Below are 15,715 nucleotides of genomic sequence, written 5' to 3' on the forward strand. Positions count from 1 at the left end.
CAGGCCGGGGGCCGAGTGCGGAGCAGATCCAGATGCTGTGACCAGAGAGACACCCAAGAATTGCCCTGATCACCAGCACAGGCAGGGGGTGTCCCTGTCACAACCGGCTGTCCCCGAACCGACAGCGTGTCCTGGGGGCCACAAGGGCCCGTGGGACCCTGGGGGACACCGGGAAGAAGAGCACTGCCAGCAGGTCAGGGAGTGTCCCTCCGTCCAGCCCTGTGAGGTACATCTGCAGTGCTGTGTCCATTCTCGGCTCTTCAGGAAAGGAGACGTGTGGAACTGCTGGAGCAGGTCTGGGGAAGCTGTGGAGCTGAGGAAGCATCTCCGTGCCCAGGAAAGGCTGAGGGAGCTGGGGCTGCTCAGCCTCGAGAGGAGCCCCAGCTGAGAGGGGCCCTCAGCCCTGGGTGTCCCTGTGAGCAGGGAGGGCTCCGAGCAGGGACCAGGAGGAACGGGCAGGAACTGACCCCAGCAAGTTCCACCTGGACACGAGGAAGAACTTTCTGGGTAGTGCCTGAGCCCTGGACAGATCCCAGAGAGGGTGTGGAGTCCCCCTCACTGGAGATACTCTGTCTGGACACACTGTGTGCCATGAGCTCTGAGCTGACCCTGCTGGAGCAGACGGACTCACTGTGGTTCCCTTCCAGCCTGACCCATTCTGGGACTCTGTAAGACAGGACCTGATGTGGTCAAGGAACAGCTCACCTGCACCACTCCAGGGAGCCTTGTCAGGGCACCCCTGCTATCATTGTCACAAAGCTAGAAGCAGAAACCCTTGAATTTGTCCCCACCTACCATACCAGGTGTTTCTGATCCCCAGGCCACCTGAAGAAATGTCAGGAATGTTTTATTCCTTTCCAGTTTCGGCCCAGCAGTAATGTGGCTGCTTTGCTGCTGAACACCTTGCCAGTAACACTTCTCAACTCAGTGCAAACCACAGAAAGCCGAGATTTCCCTAGAATCCTAATAATTTTATACCTCACTGCCATGGAAACAGGTACATCTGTTCCCTCTCATTCCCCCCCTGGCTCCCATCCCCACACCAGCTCTGGTGCTCAGGGAAGCAACCAAGCCTGTAAAGTATCTGAGGTTTTGGCACTTGTTTTGATTCTCCTGGCAGCTGGATGAGCTGAACTTACTTGTTTACAAACATGACAAATGAATCACCAGGGCTGAAGGCAGATGAGCAGCAGTGAACTGTTACACCAGCCCAGACATCCCAAATACAGACTCCTGCTTCACCAACACCAGCAAAACAAAGCAGATTTCACCTGCTTCAAAGCTCACAGACCACAGGGTCACAAACAAGCTGTTGGTACAACCAAAATCCACTCAGCAGTGCCAAAATCCACCCTCTAACAATGAAGATCTAAAAGAATAAGCCAAATTATGCCTGGTGAGGATTATTGTGCCATGGATATGGTGAGGAATTGGATCATCTGGGGGTCCTGAGGGCGTGCAGCAGCCCACCTCAGATAGGGCTGCTGCTATAGGTGACAGGTTTTGTACATTTTGCAGTTAAGTTTGGGTTTTATCCAACGATCAATTTTTAGTCCTGTTTTATTTTTGCATTCTGCTTTGAAAATGCGGTTTGTTTTTTACAGGCTAACCCTGACTGGAAAGGCTGAGTGTCACCAGCATGGAAACAGTAGCTCTGCCTTAAAAACAACCTTTTAATTGAGTGTTTTTGACATCATGGTAAAACAGAAAATAATCCCAACTGCAGTAAAGACCCATATTGAAGGAAGACTTCCAGAACAATGGCTGAGGCAGCAGGAGAAAAATCAAACTGATTTACCACTGTTGTTAACTTTCTCAAAAAACATCTCTGAACAGAACATTTATTTATTTATGAGAAGCCCACCAATGATAAAGTTGTGCAGGCTTTGGGGGAAAAAAACAACCTGACAATCCATATTGTTGGCTCTGTGCTGGTTCTGCTTTCCATAAAATTTGGTTTTTTGAAACTTTAACCATCAGAAGATGCTGCTGAAGAAACAAGTCTGTTAGGAATGTCCCAGAACAGTCATCAATCGGGTTCAAAAAAAGGACAAAACTCAAACATTTGCTGACTTTGATGACTAGCACACACCCTTCAGCACTGCAGCTGGCACTCGGCTCAATTTCAAACACAGACAGTGGAAAAGTAGCTCCCAAGAAGCAAAGAAAAGCCAAAATAAGGCTCAATAAAAAAAACAGATAAAACAATTCACAAGAAAACTTCCTCTGTATAGTAGGATCTAGTTGCCTCTTCCCCAGCCCAAACACCTCCACATCTAAAATACTATTTTTTTTTTAAAGTTATTTTAGTTTTAAACCCAACAGGAACAGTATTTAGTAGTGCCTCTAAAAATGGAGGGTAACAGTTACAGCCAGGCAGGGCAGATATGTGAATCTCTAATTACAGTTATGTCATTACTGACAACTCCAATTGTCAGTTGCTTCTTTCTCTTTTAACTTTCTCCATCATATCTGGCTTCTGGACCATTGTTTTAATCACATAAACCAGTGTGAGTATGAAAATTAAACAGCATTAAATACAGTAACCCTATTGTACAAGAATAAAGTTGCAGAACATTAACAATGAGAAAACAAAAATATCTTGTTCTTAACAACAGGGAAAATGGGATCTGCAGGAGGGATCTCTGTGAATAGAGGTGAATGGGAGCCCACAGCCTGGTCATCCATAGAAGATCCTTGGCTTTGGCAGTGGAGAATGACTTGTTTCTCTTTTCTTTGTCCAAGGGAGGGGTTAGCATATGAGAGGGAAAGAGTGGCTGTCTGGTTACACTCGTGTTAATGGGTGGGCCAACAATGCAATTCCAGAAACAAATTCCAGCAATGTGCTTCAATTTACAGAACAGTGACTGTGCTGAGGGAAACTTCAACCTTTCAGCTGACAGCTAGCTGGGAATACAGACTCATTTTTCACTTGTTTCCTCCATGGAATGTGCATCCATTAAAGGCTTTGAATTCTCATTTCCAGATCAGACCATCAGTTATCCTTGTTTTCCAACACTATCAGTATTCACACTCCAAACCATGTAAATGCAAGCTTAGAAAATAAGAAATGCTCCAATTCCTGCAAGAAGTGCTTCAAGTGCTAGAAAATAATATTCAAGAAAAGAAAATGAAAAAATGTTACATTCTGGAGATGTATGTTACTAAAATTTCTCAGAACTCAGGGCACCGCTGTCTAAAGCGGCTCCTCCCCAAAGCAACCATCAAAACTGCTTAGGGAAGCTTTGCCTAGCACAGGAGAACATCACCACAGTTCCCATTCCCACTCCACCATGTGTCCATGGCTCTGATCTACTCTGCAACAGGGCTTTTAAACATCTGCAGGATTGTCTTTTGCTTGGTCTTAGGCAGTGAACAGATATCATTTGTGTCACTGGTATTAACCACACAATTCAAAACCTTTCCTTCCTTGATGCTGGGGGATTTCACCCGGACCCTGGCAGGAGACTGCCAGTTTTCATTGCAGGAACCTTTCCGAGTCTTGTGGTGACAGGCTTCAGCCTGTGTTTTTGATCCCTTTGAGTCTTTTGCCACCTTGGGACTTCCCTTCCTGGCAGAAGAGTCTTTCAGAGATCGAGGTGGCTTGGTGCGCAGCAGGTACTCATCTGGAGAGCCCTTCTGTCGGTTAAGTGTCCTTTCCTCCTTGTTGAACTCCTTTTGCAGCTGCAGAGCCAGAAGCCTGTCTTGCTCCTCCTGCTTGCGCCTTTCATAGAACTCCTGCTCAAAGGCTCTTTGTGTCTGCAAGTTAAAGTCATTCATCTGATCTCCTTGGTCTTCTACACTTTCTGAAAGGGTTCTTCTCCTCTTATCAAGCATGCCCAAATCAATGATGGCATTAGCTGGAGCCTCCAGTAATTTCCTTTTGGGAGTCTCCTTAGAGTTCTGTGGCCTCTCTAGTGTGTCTTCACCTGGGTGTCCAGCCTCCTTCCCCAGATCATGCAACACAGTCTGGCTATCAGACATCACACAACTCATTCCTAACTGACCAGAGGTACAAGTTTCATCAGACTTTTCAAGGTCTACCCTCTGGACATGTGTTAAGTTGTCACTGTCTGACTCAGTTCCATCATCATCTCCTTTGGATCTAAAAAGAACTGTCCTAGACCCCTCCCCTTCTGTGGTTCCATGAAGTCTATCTGGAACTCCATCTTCTAAACCATTTGGTCCTGGTGTTTTTTCCTGCTTGACAGTGTCAGTTTCACCTGAAGCTGAGGCACTGAAATAGTTCATACACGATTCCAAAAATGAATCCTTAGCACCAGAGTCTTTATTTACATTGGTCAGCTGTGGAGACAGGGTTGGCATTTCCTCTTGCTCATCCTGCAGAGCAGAACTACTGCCTTCATTGCTGTTGGTCTCCTGAAGAAAAGGGAAACACCACTAATGAAGTAAATTTATCAAAAGCCTATGGGTGTGAATAAATACCAAACTCACTTCCCATGGCTGCATTGCCCCTGAATGCAATGGGATAGCAACTCAGATACTTCTCTTTTTAAAAAATACCTGTTCAACAATAATGAAAATATTTAAAGTAACTGCAGAAGCCCAGCTAAAGGATTGAAACCACAACTGCAGCATTTTCCTCTCATCAGTAACTCAGACGAAATGTGCAAGCCTGCTCATCTTCTTTGGAGACCTTACAGGAATGATCAGCCAGCCAGCCATGGAATGATGTAAATCAGGGTGAACCCTCTTCCAGTGGACTCCAGAGCTAGGAGTCATGAATACTGAAGGTTGCTTAAAAAGGGCAATATAACCTGCCCAGTGCTGATGTGCAAGGGGAATAGAAGACTGGAATCCTATAGGCAAGAGGAAAATATCCCACAGTTACACACTCTGAGATTTATAACAAAATGGTTCCAGTTACCGCAGAGTTAGAGTTGCTTCTGCCTCCTCCTGTGGTACTGGAGAACGATGCTGATCCCAGCACACCGTAATTCTTTGGAGACAGATACCTTAAAAGGAAAAAAAGGGATACTCCTTTAAACATTTTGTCCCTTGAATTGTCAGTCCTTTGCATTATTCAAGATCTTCAGGTTCATTCTGACAAACAAAACATAACAAGAAGGCAAGTGTTTCCCTTCTCCTCCTATGAGGAAATGTTTTAAACTTCAACACTTCACATTTGTCCCCAGTTATCTCGGGAAGCTGGCCCTCAGCATTCCAAAGAAGCAAACAGGGCAGAGAGACACTGAAACAGGCCAATAATTAAAGAAACACTTGGCTGAATTCCTTACTTCTGAATGTCTCCAGAGTTTCTTGGTTTGCTGCCCAGGTTCAGTGGGGATGTCTGAAGGGAGAGGCTGCGTGCTGGTAATGGGCTGCCAGGCACGTGTCCCACAGGATCCTCATTCTTCCAGACAAGTAAAAATAACATTAGGTAAAACACAACACAACACAACCTGCAGAAATCTCAGGGAACTGCTTTGGTTTTGCTGCAGAATTAGTTACTTTTGTCCAAAGAATTCTAGAACTGTGAGTAATGGACAGTTACAGAGAAAGAAATATTATCAGTTCCGTACACCTTCCAGGATCTAGCACTGAGGGACAGGAGGCTTTGCTCAAATAACTACACAGGTTTCATCATTGGGTGGCAAAAATTCAACTAAGCAAAACAAATTAATAAAAAAACCCTCCAAAATGTATGGTACATTTTCACTATACATTCCTTTCTTCCAGTACAGGTTACAGATACTAATTTCTTCCAGTGAAAGGTTTTTAAATCATGAGGAAAATGAAGCCTAAAGCAGAAAATCAATGTTTTAAAATGTTTCACAATGGAAACATGCAGCACACATGCTGGATGCTGGATTTCAAGTGTGTATTACGCAGGCTTCACCCTCCCCCTGGCTTTTCAAAAATTGATGTTCAATCAAGGCTTTAAAGTACTGGAGGATGACAACAGCTTTCAACTACAACTAACATAAATTTAAACTATTCCAAATTTTAACATTTGCTCTGAGAAGTCCAAGTTGCTTGTACTATAGTGCATATTTTCTGCTGTCCCCCATGATCCTAACTCACCAGACTGTTACTGAGCTGCCAGGCCAGCTCTTCATCTTGCTTCAGCTGCTTCTCCATCTCCTTCCATCTCTCTTCTGCCAACCTATGCTCCTCCTCCTCCTCCTCCGCCAGCAGCCGCTGGATGTATTCCTCACTCGCTTTGTTCTCCTCCTGTTCGTGCGCTCGCCTTTCTGCCTCCACCTAAACCAGATGTTTGAAAAAAATCCACCTGGTTACTACTGCAGGGCCACACTTTACACCAGAACCTCTGAGATGACACTACTTAAACTTCTCACCAAATACAGCAGTATTTCATTGCACGAGTCTCAAAGATGTAAGAGTCACATGATACTGTGTGTAGAGCCTTGGGTTTAACCACAGCGACAAACCTTTTGGTAACAAACCATTAACCTTGCTCACCTGCAAGGTTAAACTCCACTCCTCACCTTTTCAAAGTGTTAGCAACAAAAACTCAGATCTCCAAATACATGGATCTACAGAGAAACTGGGATTAGAATTCTTTCTAAGGCTGAATGGCAGCTATCCCACAGCATTTGCTCAACCTGCTTTTATCATTATATCTCCGAAAGACAGCGTATCTCTCTTCTAGAAGAGTGCTGCTCTCTTGAAACATGCAATAACCCAAAGCAGCAAGGCAGGAATTTTAAATCTTCCTTCCTTACAGCAGACATGCTGAGAGATCAGTTACCAGCAATGAAGAGAGCGAACTATTTCAAGAATAAAGCTTTCTTTGGAAATTCCCCTCCAGTCCTCTGCTTCACCTGCTCCTGTAGCCACCAGCAAGGGGCTCTCAGGGAAAGGTGCATTCCCATGCATTTTTTGACTCTAAATCTTAATACTACTGTGTCTGAATTGGAAGAAGGATCCTTAAATAGGCCAAAGTTGAGAATTCTTTAAAATCTTTACTGATTTTTAAATGAGCACAGGTAACAGAGCAAACAAAGAAGAAAGAAAATGCTGTATGTTCATTATTCAATACTTCAGTTACTGAAGGTTATCTAATTGCCGTCTCTCACTTGGAGGGAAATCAAGAAGACAAATATAAAACCAAAGCCCAAACAGTTCCAAATTTCTACATTTGTTACTTTTATGTACATTGACTGAGAGATGAGATAGGAAGTATAGATCAAGAAAACTTGAAAATGTCACCTCATGTCAAATACAAAGAAATTTCTGCTATCAATTTAATTAATGATTCAGGAGTGACCCATATGTTCTTGCAGCTGCAGTGCCCTTTTAAGTATCTTTATTATTAAATAAAATTACAGCCGTTTGTGGGAACAATTCAAATAATTGGATATGAAGCATTAATGCTTTTTAAACATATTTTTAGATTTACCTTACTAATCTCTGCTTCGTATTCCTGCCTCAGCTCCCCAGGCTTGCTCAGCTGGTGCTGCGGTTTGGGGACACAGACTAATCAAGACGAAGGAGAGGAAAAAAAACCAAGTCAACAAACACAAAGTCATGACAGTCAACAACAAAGGATTTTAACAATAACAAAGGATTTAAACTCCATACCCTGTCATAGAATGATTTGACTTAAGTGCTGTGATTTAAAAAGGGAAGTAACAAAGCAAAAAATACCAAGGAACAAAGTTTACACAGTAGAAAAGTGCAGTGTGACAGAGTGGCATGAACAGGAGGTGCTTCCCAAGCACTGCACATAAAGCAAATACAATGGAGCAGGTTGCCCAGAGAAGCTGTGGCTGTACCATCCCTGGAACTGTCCAAGGCCACGCTGGATGGAGCTTGGAGCATCCTGGTCTAGTGGAAGATATCCCTGCCCATGGCAAAGAGGTGAAATGGGATGATCTTTATGGTCTCTCCCAACCCAAACCATTCCTTCATTCATTCTCTGCTGATACACTGATCATAATTTGTGTCTTTCACTATTTTTCATTAAAAAGACCTCAAAACACTGCAAGTGGAACAAGCTGCCTTACAGCCAACCTACCAAAAATGTCCCCCAAGGACGCTTGCAACATCATAAACTCCAAAATCCTTCCACAAAAAGTTAATCAGTTTTCACTTCCTTCTCTCTGACATCACAATTTTCAGCTCACAGATTCTTGCACTGACTGAACTCCTGGAATTTCAACCAAACTAATTAACACCTAAAAATCTTTTAACCACTTCATTTACTTGACAGTGATAAACACACACACAGACTTAAACACTCTGCTTGCAGATGCTACAGCTGCAAATGAGCAACGAACAAGGCCAGGCAGCCACGCACCTATACCCTGAACAAATGGGCATGAACAAATACACACTGTAGTGACCAGACAATGTAATTTTTATCCTCTGTGCTACAAATAAAGAAGGTATTGCCCATCTCTTCCCTGCCCCTTTTGCAGGAGAGCTCTGTCGCTGCCAGCAGTAACATACCTGCCTACCCACACCTCAGTATTTCCCAACACCTCAAGTGCACCCACAGTAATTCCTGTGGCAAAACAGAGACATCCCAGGATGAGTGACATTTCACTTACTTTCCTCATCCAAATCCTGTCCGTTAATCCTCCGCTCGCACTCCTCTGGGTAATTCTTCTGAATCTTCTCCCAGAATTCCCAGTTGATAAGTGTATTTCTGCGGGTATTGTACCGTGCCCAGGAAGAGACTCGACGCCTGCAAAAGGGGCAACAAAGACTGGCCTTTTCCACGGTCATCTGGAAGCAGGAATTACAGAGGGTATGGCTGCACGGCAGCGTGACAGGCTCCACAAAGATCTCCATGCAAATTTGGCAGAGGCAGTCCGACAAGGAAAGCGGGGCCTTGGATTTTGTTGACATACTGACTTGAGGTACAGGAACAGCACTAGGACAACATCAGGGCCTGAAAGCAAAAAGAAATATATATGTTCCTTATGAAAACTAAAATTAAGGAAAATACAAAATGTTTTACAGCTACTTGAAAAAAACATTAGTGGATTTAGAAGTCTGCTTAAGTGGTTGCTTTTCTCAGGGCCTGAGAGATTCCTAAGGAAGAAGAAGATCTTTACAGAAGTCATGGAAAACCTGTACCAGGTTTTCTTACTGCAGTCTCCTGTGAGCTGTAACAGATGGTTTGGGGACAGCAAGGAGGTAGTAAGGTGAGGGAAGAAAAGGAGGTGAGAGTTCTTCCAGCCACCTCTGTTACTCCCCTCTTCTCCCACCACTCCCTGTCTATGAGAAGACGTGCTGGATACGTTATTCCAGTTACCTTAACCTCCCATTCACTCATTTTTTTCAGTGTACGTGCATCCTTTGAGAGCTGCTTTTGGCACAAGCTTGCTTCCAGCATGTTCTGAAGGTGAACTACATCAGAGCAGAGCAGCTTCTTCCTCATTCATTCTCTTGATTAAGCTAGGACTATAAAGCTAAAATTCCTTTTTTCTTAAGATAAGTGAAGAATTAAGACTTCAGCACCTTCTTGTATGACTTGAAACTGAGGGGGTCATCTGTCTCCTCACACGATTTTTCCACTTGGCCCAGTAATACTGTGGGAGAGAAAACAAAAGACACATACAGCAAAAGAAGAAACCCAATTTTTAAGTTTTAAACTTAAGTCTTAAACAGGCAGCTTCAGAGACAGGACAGAGAGGCCCTCGAAAGAAAGGCTGCCATTCCTCACAGAGTACTCGCCATGGAGACAAACACACGTTAAGGCGGGTTTTATTATTTCCGCAATTTTTATTGACAAAAATGAACCCCCAGGACGTCGGTGCCCAGCGAAAAGGGGGCTCCTCGTCCCTCCCCGGCCCCCGACACCCCCAGCCCCTGAGGGTCCCAGCGAGGACTCGGCACCCACCGCTCCGGCACCGGGGAAAGGCCGCGGCTCCCGCAATGGCGGCTCCGCCCCGCCCCTCACTGAGGGGCTGTTCCCGCCGTCCGGCTGAGGGCTCCGCCTCCTCCCCGGTCTCTTTCTCCTCCTTCTCCTCCTCTTGTCCTTCCTCCTTCTCCTCCTCTTCTTCCGTCTCCTCCTTCTCCTTTTCTACCTCCGCCGCCGAGCCTGCTAGGAGACAGAGGCCGCGGGCCCTCAGGGGGAAGGCGGGCTCGGCTGTCGTGAAAGGTCGGTTAGGAAAGGCTTCCCACTGCCAGAGAGCAGCGTTAGGTGGGATGTTTGGAATAAATCCTTCCCTGTGAGGGTGGTGAGGTGCTGGCACAGGCTGCCCCGTTCCCGGCAATGCCCAAGGCCGGGCCTGGAGCCGGGCTTTGGCGGCTGGCTGTGCTCACCTGGCCGCAGGTGCCCAGGGCACGTCCCGCCTCAGGTCCTCCTCCAGCATCTCCGCCCGCAGCTCAAACTCGTGCTCCAGGCTCTGCAGGCTGGAGTCCAGCTGTGCGAAACGAGCCTCCAGGGACAGCAGCCTGCTTTCCACTCTGGGCGTTGGGAAACAAAGAGTAAGGGAATTTCGGAAGGATCTGGGGCTTTCTGCCGTGACATTGCATTGTGAACAGCTCCAGGACCCCGTTCTAGGGTCCTCCCAAGATATGTGAGAACAGCACTAAAAGTCAAGGGGTTTTGTCAAATCTTTTTGGCCTTTTCCTGGTGCAGAGATCTTAAAACCTCCAAATACAGCTGCAAAATGAGTATGTAGATATATTTGTGGCTCTCAACCACATTGTTAGTAGTGTAGGTTTTTCTGTAACACATTTTGAGGTGATTTATGCTTTTATTTGTAATGCCACGGTCTTTTGAACCATTTTCATTTAACATTGAGCAGAACTTCTCGTTACTCATCTGGTTAAAAATTATGCAAATAATAAACAAGCCACCTGTGTGGATACTAAATACAGAAAGCAAGGAGGGAGCACAGAGCCTGCGTGAAACTCAAAGTCACACAGGCTTCTTACTCTGGCCTGAGGAAGCATAAGAAAGAATCCAAACAGTCCTTGGTAAAAGACAACAATCTTTGCAGGTGTTGTTTAGTCAAGAGGTGGTGTTCCACTTAACCAGTGCTGGTGATGTGTTGCTTTAATGACCAATGAGAGTTCTACCTCTCAGACCTTCTCGAACATGTGTATAAAAGAAGATTAAGAATAATAAACTTTGCTCTCTCAGACAATGCAGCTAAAGGAGTCAGTGTCGTACTGCTTCGCTGTTCCTAATACAGTGCGACACACCTGCAGTGTTTTTTTTAATAGGACTGTCCTTCCATGGAACAACTGTGATAAAAACTACTTCCTAGCTTGAATTTATTAACTGCTTTGTCATTATTTGGTATCTTGTCTTTTTCCCTATTTAAAATTGTAAATCAAAGATGAGGTTTGAGTTTTAAGCCACTCTACTTTCGCTGAAAAAAAGTGCCTGGTTTAAAAAGCCTTGCTATGTTGAGACAAGGTACAAGGGAATACAAATATTTATTTTTGTACCCATTTCTCTCTCTCCTGTAGACACAGGGTGCGCTGGGCTTCTGTCACTGTGGGTGGTTTTTGTAAAGACAGTTTTCTCCATATTTTCCTCAGTTACCTGATTGACATCGAGATGTCTTCTCAAGAATCCTAAGAACCTGAAAGCTAATGTAAATAATTCAAAGCTCCTTCCTAAATATTGAACAGCTGTTTCAGTACTATGTAGTCAATAGTGATTTACTAGCAAAATATCACTTCTCACAGAATTTTTTGTGATTTTTCTTTTTATTTTACTGGCAGAACTTCAGGCTGTATCAGCTAACAGTAACTACACCATCAGCAAATATTATTACCTACATATTTTTCTTTATCTTTTTTCAGTCTTAGTTTGCTCCACTGTTTCCACTACTATTATTATTGTATTGTTTAAATGTTCAGGGTATTGAGTTCTGAACTGTGACCTACCTGTGTTAAACACTCAATTCATGTTTGTGGCCCTAATATGTGTATCTTTGGGTAAACTTTTTGTAAGGATAAAACACGCAGAAGCTGGTGATGACATTAAAAAAAAAAAAAGCCAAAACAAAACCCTTCAAACATTTTTCCATTCTTTGACATGTATCCCACTGTATTTCAATGCCTGTTGTTATAAGAGACGGAACAAAAATGCCATTTTTTCCTATCAACAGCTCCTCCTGCCTCCCCCTTCTCCAAACCAAACCCTTTTTTGGATTCTGTCTGCAGCTGACCTGAATGAGGAGAAAATAAAAGGACTTCAGCAGTGGCATATATTACTAAGTATACCCGACCTCACTTCATTGTCTGGCATTGTCTGCATTCTCGTGCAGATCCTTGTCTAATGATTTTCTGTTGTTTCCTGAGGCTTCCTCTGTAGCCTGGTGAAAGCTCATCTTACTGCGGTTGGACTCCTCTGGCTTCAGCAAGAATTTTGGGATGAAAATAGAACTTTAATTGGAAAATTAAGCTGGTGTCATGTAGAAGTGTAGGGAGTTCAGAAGAATTGGAAGGATTGATGTGTCATAATTGGATGGAATCTGTCAGCACCGAGAGAGCAAGTGCAGAAACTGAGGTGAGTCGGGTTTTGCTGTGAATGACTTTCAGAGCTGGGTTGTCTGATAATGAGTGTTCTTGCCAGTAAATTGCTTCCTGGTTTGCAGCTTTTTATCATGGTAAATAAGCTTCCTTATGGCTCATTCTCCAACTTCCTCCTCTACAAGTAAGAGTAAAGCTGTCCAAGATCTCATCGCTAATCTACTCAGTGCAGCAGTATTTTCTCAGCAGCCTTCAGTCCAACTCTTTACTATATGACCACTTCTGCCTCCCAAACTTTTTTTTTTAAATTGCCTGTCTATAAACTAATTCTTCTGTATTTTTAAGCATCTGCAACAAAAACTTCAGCATTTGCCAGTTTTGGATCTAAAAATGTCTGTTCAGTTATATTGTGGTAGATCCATAACTGATCTCCCACAGCTGTAACTGAATTCTGATAGACTGAGTGCTGCTGCCTCTTGATATAAGTTTGTAATGAAAAGAGGAAGAATGGATTAAATCTCCTGCTTTCATTTCCATCATGTCCTCTGAACACTTCCTTTAGTGTAAGTGAAGTTACCACTAAGTCAGTGACCTCTTACTTTGACTAGTCTACACACATTCTTTACCAAAAAGCTTTTAAAATTCCCCTCCTGTTAGCACACAGAACATACTTGGAAGCCAGGCAGTAGAAGCTACAGCATTTCCCCTTCTCTGGAAGTGTGGTTCTATGTGAAACATTATTTTTGCTATTCAGGCATTTACAGAAAATTACATTTTAGAGTTGTCACGTGGGTTTGATATGCCAGGCTAGGCTAGTGCAGCATCCAGGCTCTCCCCATTCACTCACTCCATGGTATGTTAGACACACACTTCAAGCAGTTTCCCACAGAATTATTTTTCACTTTTTCCTTTAAGGATTTGTTTCATCCTTTCTCCCCCTGGTCAAGTCTCCAATAGCTACTTAGTGTTCACCATCCTGTCAATCAGAGTCATAAAGGCTGCGAGTGAACCAACGTTATGAACAGGGTCTCCACAAGAGGAGCGGTTTTTTTCCAAGTCTGTCTGTCAACACATAATATTTCATTTCCTAAGCAGAGGTACTGCATCCCATCAGCTGTGATACTCTTGATAAGGATCCTTTTTACTGCAGGTAAACCACAGTTGTATGTACGACACCTGGTTTGACTTTAAAATGTCTCAACACTGCACAGTTTGCCTTTAATTGTAACATACTAAAGAATCCCAGAATGACTGGGGTTGGAAGGACCTTAAAACCAATCTCATTCCATCCCCTGCCATGGGCAGGGACACCTTCCACTATCCCAGACTGCTCCAAGCCCTGTTCAACCTGGCTTTGGACACTTCCAGGGATGAGGCAGCCACAGATTCTCTGGGCACCCTGTGCCAGGGCCTCACCTCCCTCACAGTAACATGAAAATCCAGATGTGAAAATCCACAGAGTGGGGAGAGTATCCTGCCTGCCTCCAACTGCTGAGAATTTCAGATCTTTTTTGACTCTTTTTCCTGAGGATCCATGCTCATATCTTTGTATCTGCTCTGAGCCACCACCACTGGTGCCTACTGCTGCACAGCCAAGCACAGACCAGTGCCAGCAGGGACAGCTGAGGCTGGATTATTTTTCAGGAGGTCTGTGAACCTGTTGGTCACGTTCCTTTGCTAAGTGCAGGCTTTAGAAATGGAGGGTGAATCAGCGTCACATATGTCCCAATTCCCCAGTGATGGTGATTTGCTTTCCTTAAACTTATAAGAAAGGTCCATTGTTGGTTGTTTGTTTTTTGTTTGTTTTTTTTCTCATGATAACCACTTATTCCCTGTCTTTGAACCATCCAGACTCTGAGGTATAGTCTGAAAATCAGAAGTTCACCTCAAATCTCCAGTTGGAACAGCAATCCCAAATTTCACAGAATTACAGAATATGCTGAGTTTGAAGGGATCCACATGGATCCAACTGGCCCTGGACTCCTACCCCCCACCCCCAGCAATGCCACCTTGTACCTGAGAGCATTGTCCAAATATTTCTTGAGCAGCTTTGTGCTGTGACATTCCCTGGGGAGCCTGTTCAGTGCCCAACCACCCTCTGGGGAAAGAACCTTTTTCTAATATCCAACCTAAACCTCCCCTGACACAAGGCCATTCCTGTCACTGGGCACCACAGAGATCAGTGTCTATCCCACTTCTACTCCCACTTCCCTCCCTCACAAGGAAGTTGTAAACCTCAATGAGATCTCCCCTCAGTCTCCTCCTGGCTGAACAGACCAAGTGCCCTCATTGCCTGGTGACACTTCATGCAGCTGCAGGCCATGGGTGATGGAGCAAGTGCCCAAATCCTGCAGCAAACAGCCAGGATGGCAGCCAGGGAATGAAAAGAGCCGATGGCTGTCCCTCCTTCCTCCCCAGTGAGTGAAGGGGAGATTAAGCCTGTTCATGAGCTCCTCCCTCCCTGTAAACACACAATATCTATTTACACCTTGTTGCCCACAAAAGTTTCCAGGGAAGCACCGGTTTGCCGTGCTCAGGGATTGTCTGGTGTGCTGTCCCCCAGCCCTTCATGCCCTCCCCATCCCCTCACAGGGTGAGCCCAGCCCTGCAGGACCTGTTCAGCGTCTCGTTCAGGGAGCGCAGGGAGATGCTGGCTTTCGCCATCTTCCTGGAGAACACCAAGAGAAGAAATAAAAGCCGGAGCGGGCTCGCTCCTCTCTCCTGTAGCCGGCAGCAACAGCAGGGACAGGGGATCCGAGTCCTGCAGGAGGTTGTTTGTTCCGAGGCTTTTTATAGCCTGTATATCCAAATATAGGTCATGGATGCACCAACACACGTTCATGGACATATCACACACTGAACCACACAGCCCGACCTGGCCCCTTCCTCTGATCTTGTGTCGTCATAGATGCACCAATTCTCAGGTAACAAAAAAGGGAACAACTACACTCTGCTTCTTTTTTCTTTTTTGCTGTGTTTTGGCTTCAATTCGCTGTTGTGCCCACCAGATCATGTCTTGGGCCAGTCTCCTGCTGGGAAAGGCTGTACAAGCAGATTGGCTTTGTTTTTTTTAATTAAAAAGGTAAGAAGGTAAAATCTGATTTGGATGAGAATGAGTTGCGTTTGGTTGCAGGGAGCTGCTTTGAGCAAAATCAAGACAGTTGGAATTTCTTCCATAAAGTGTGGAAAGAGGCAGCACAACCAGATAATGATTTTCCAGAGCTGAATATGTTAAAAAAAAAGAGCTTTTCCCATAAATTTTTCCATAATACTATGGGCCTGGCAA

The 15,715-nt window shown here is 44.6% G+C and overlaps 1 protein-coding gene and 1 long non-coding RNA gene across 6 annotated transcripts; one reads left to right on the forward strand and one right to left on the reverse strand.

Moving 5' to 3' along the window:
• Positions 1-201: 201 nt before the first annotated feature.
• On the forward strand, positions 202-1,784 carry LOC111933728 (uncharacterized). The gene is made up of 4 exons (XR_015274217.1): positions 202-294; positions 862-997; positions 1,121-1,396; positions 1,605-1,784. It is a non-coding gene; the product is annotated as an uncharacterized LOC111933728 (long non-coding RNA).
• Positions 1,654-15,226, reverse strand: RNF168 (ring finger protein 168). Of its 5 annotated transcripts, XM_086843198.1 has the most exons (10): positions 15,044-15,226; positions 10,261-10,404; positions 9,836-10,036; positions 9,454-9,524; positions 8,538-8,881; positions 7,385-7,461; positions 6,046-6,225; positions 5,259-5,374; positions 4,889-4,976; positions 1,654-4,380 (listed from the first exon to the last, which is right to left on the reverse strand). In XM_086843198.1, exons 5-10 carry the CDS (start codon positions 8,836-8,838, stop codon positions 3,313-3,315), a joined length of 1,830 nt encoding a protein of 609 aa, XP_086699324.1. In that variant the 5' UTR covers positions 8,839-8,881; positions 9,454-9,524; positions 9,836-10,036; positions 10,261-10,404; positions 15,044-15,226; the 3' UTR covers positions 1,654-3,312. The 5 variants fall into 5 exon arrangements, with proteins under 5 accessions (XP_086699324.1, XP_086699322.1, XP_086699323.1 ...); XM_086843196.1 differs by lacking the exon at positions 15,044-15,226 and having other exon boundaries at positions 10,261-14,436; XM_086843197.1 differs by lacking the exon at positions 15,044-15,226 and having other exon boundaries at positions 9,836-10,084; positions 10,261-14,436.
• Between the last annotated feature and the right edge of the window lie 489 nt (positions 15,227-15,715).

The sequence above is a fragment of the Cyanistes caeruleus genome, chromosome 10, assembly GCF_971803275.1.
Source record: "Cyanistes caeruleus chromosome 10, bCyaCae1.hap1.1, whole genome shotgun sequence".
In the NCBI taxonomy this organism is placed as follows: Eukaryota; Metazoa; Chordata; class Aves; order Passeriformes; family Paridae; genus Cyanistes; species Cyanistes caeruleus.

Excerpts from the sequence above, each read along its gene's own strand:
- RNF168 (XM_086843198.1), bottom strand. The coding sequence starts at position 8,838 with ATGTCAACAAAATCCAAGGCCCCGCTTTCCTTGTCGGACTGCCTCTGC. Across the intron at positions 7,462-8,537 it reads ACAGGATTTGGATGAGGAAA|TCTGTGTCCCCAAACCGCAG; the intron begins GTAAGTGAAATG and ends CGTCTTGATTAG. Across the intron at positions 4,977-5,258 it reads AACTCTGGAGACATTCAGAA|GTATCTGTCTCCAAAGAATT; the intron begins GTAAGGAATTCA and ends TTTCCTTTTAAG.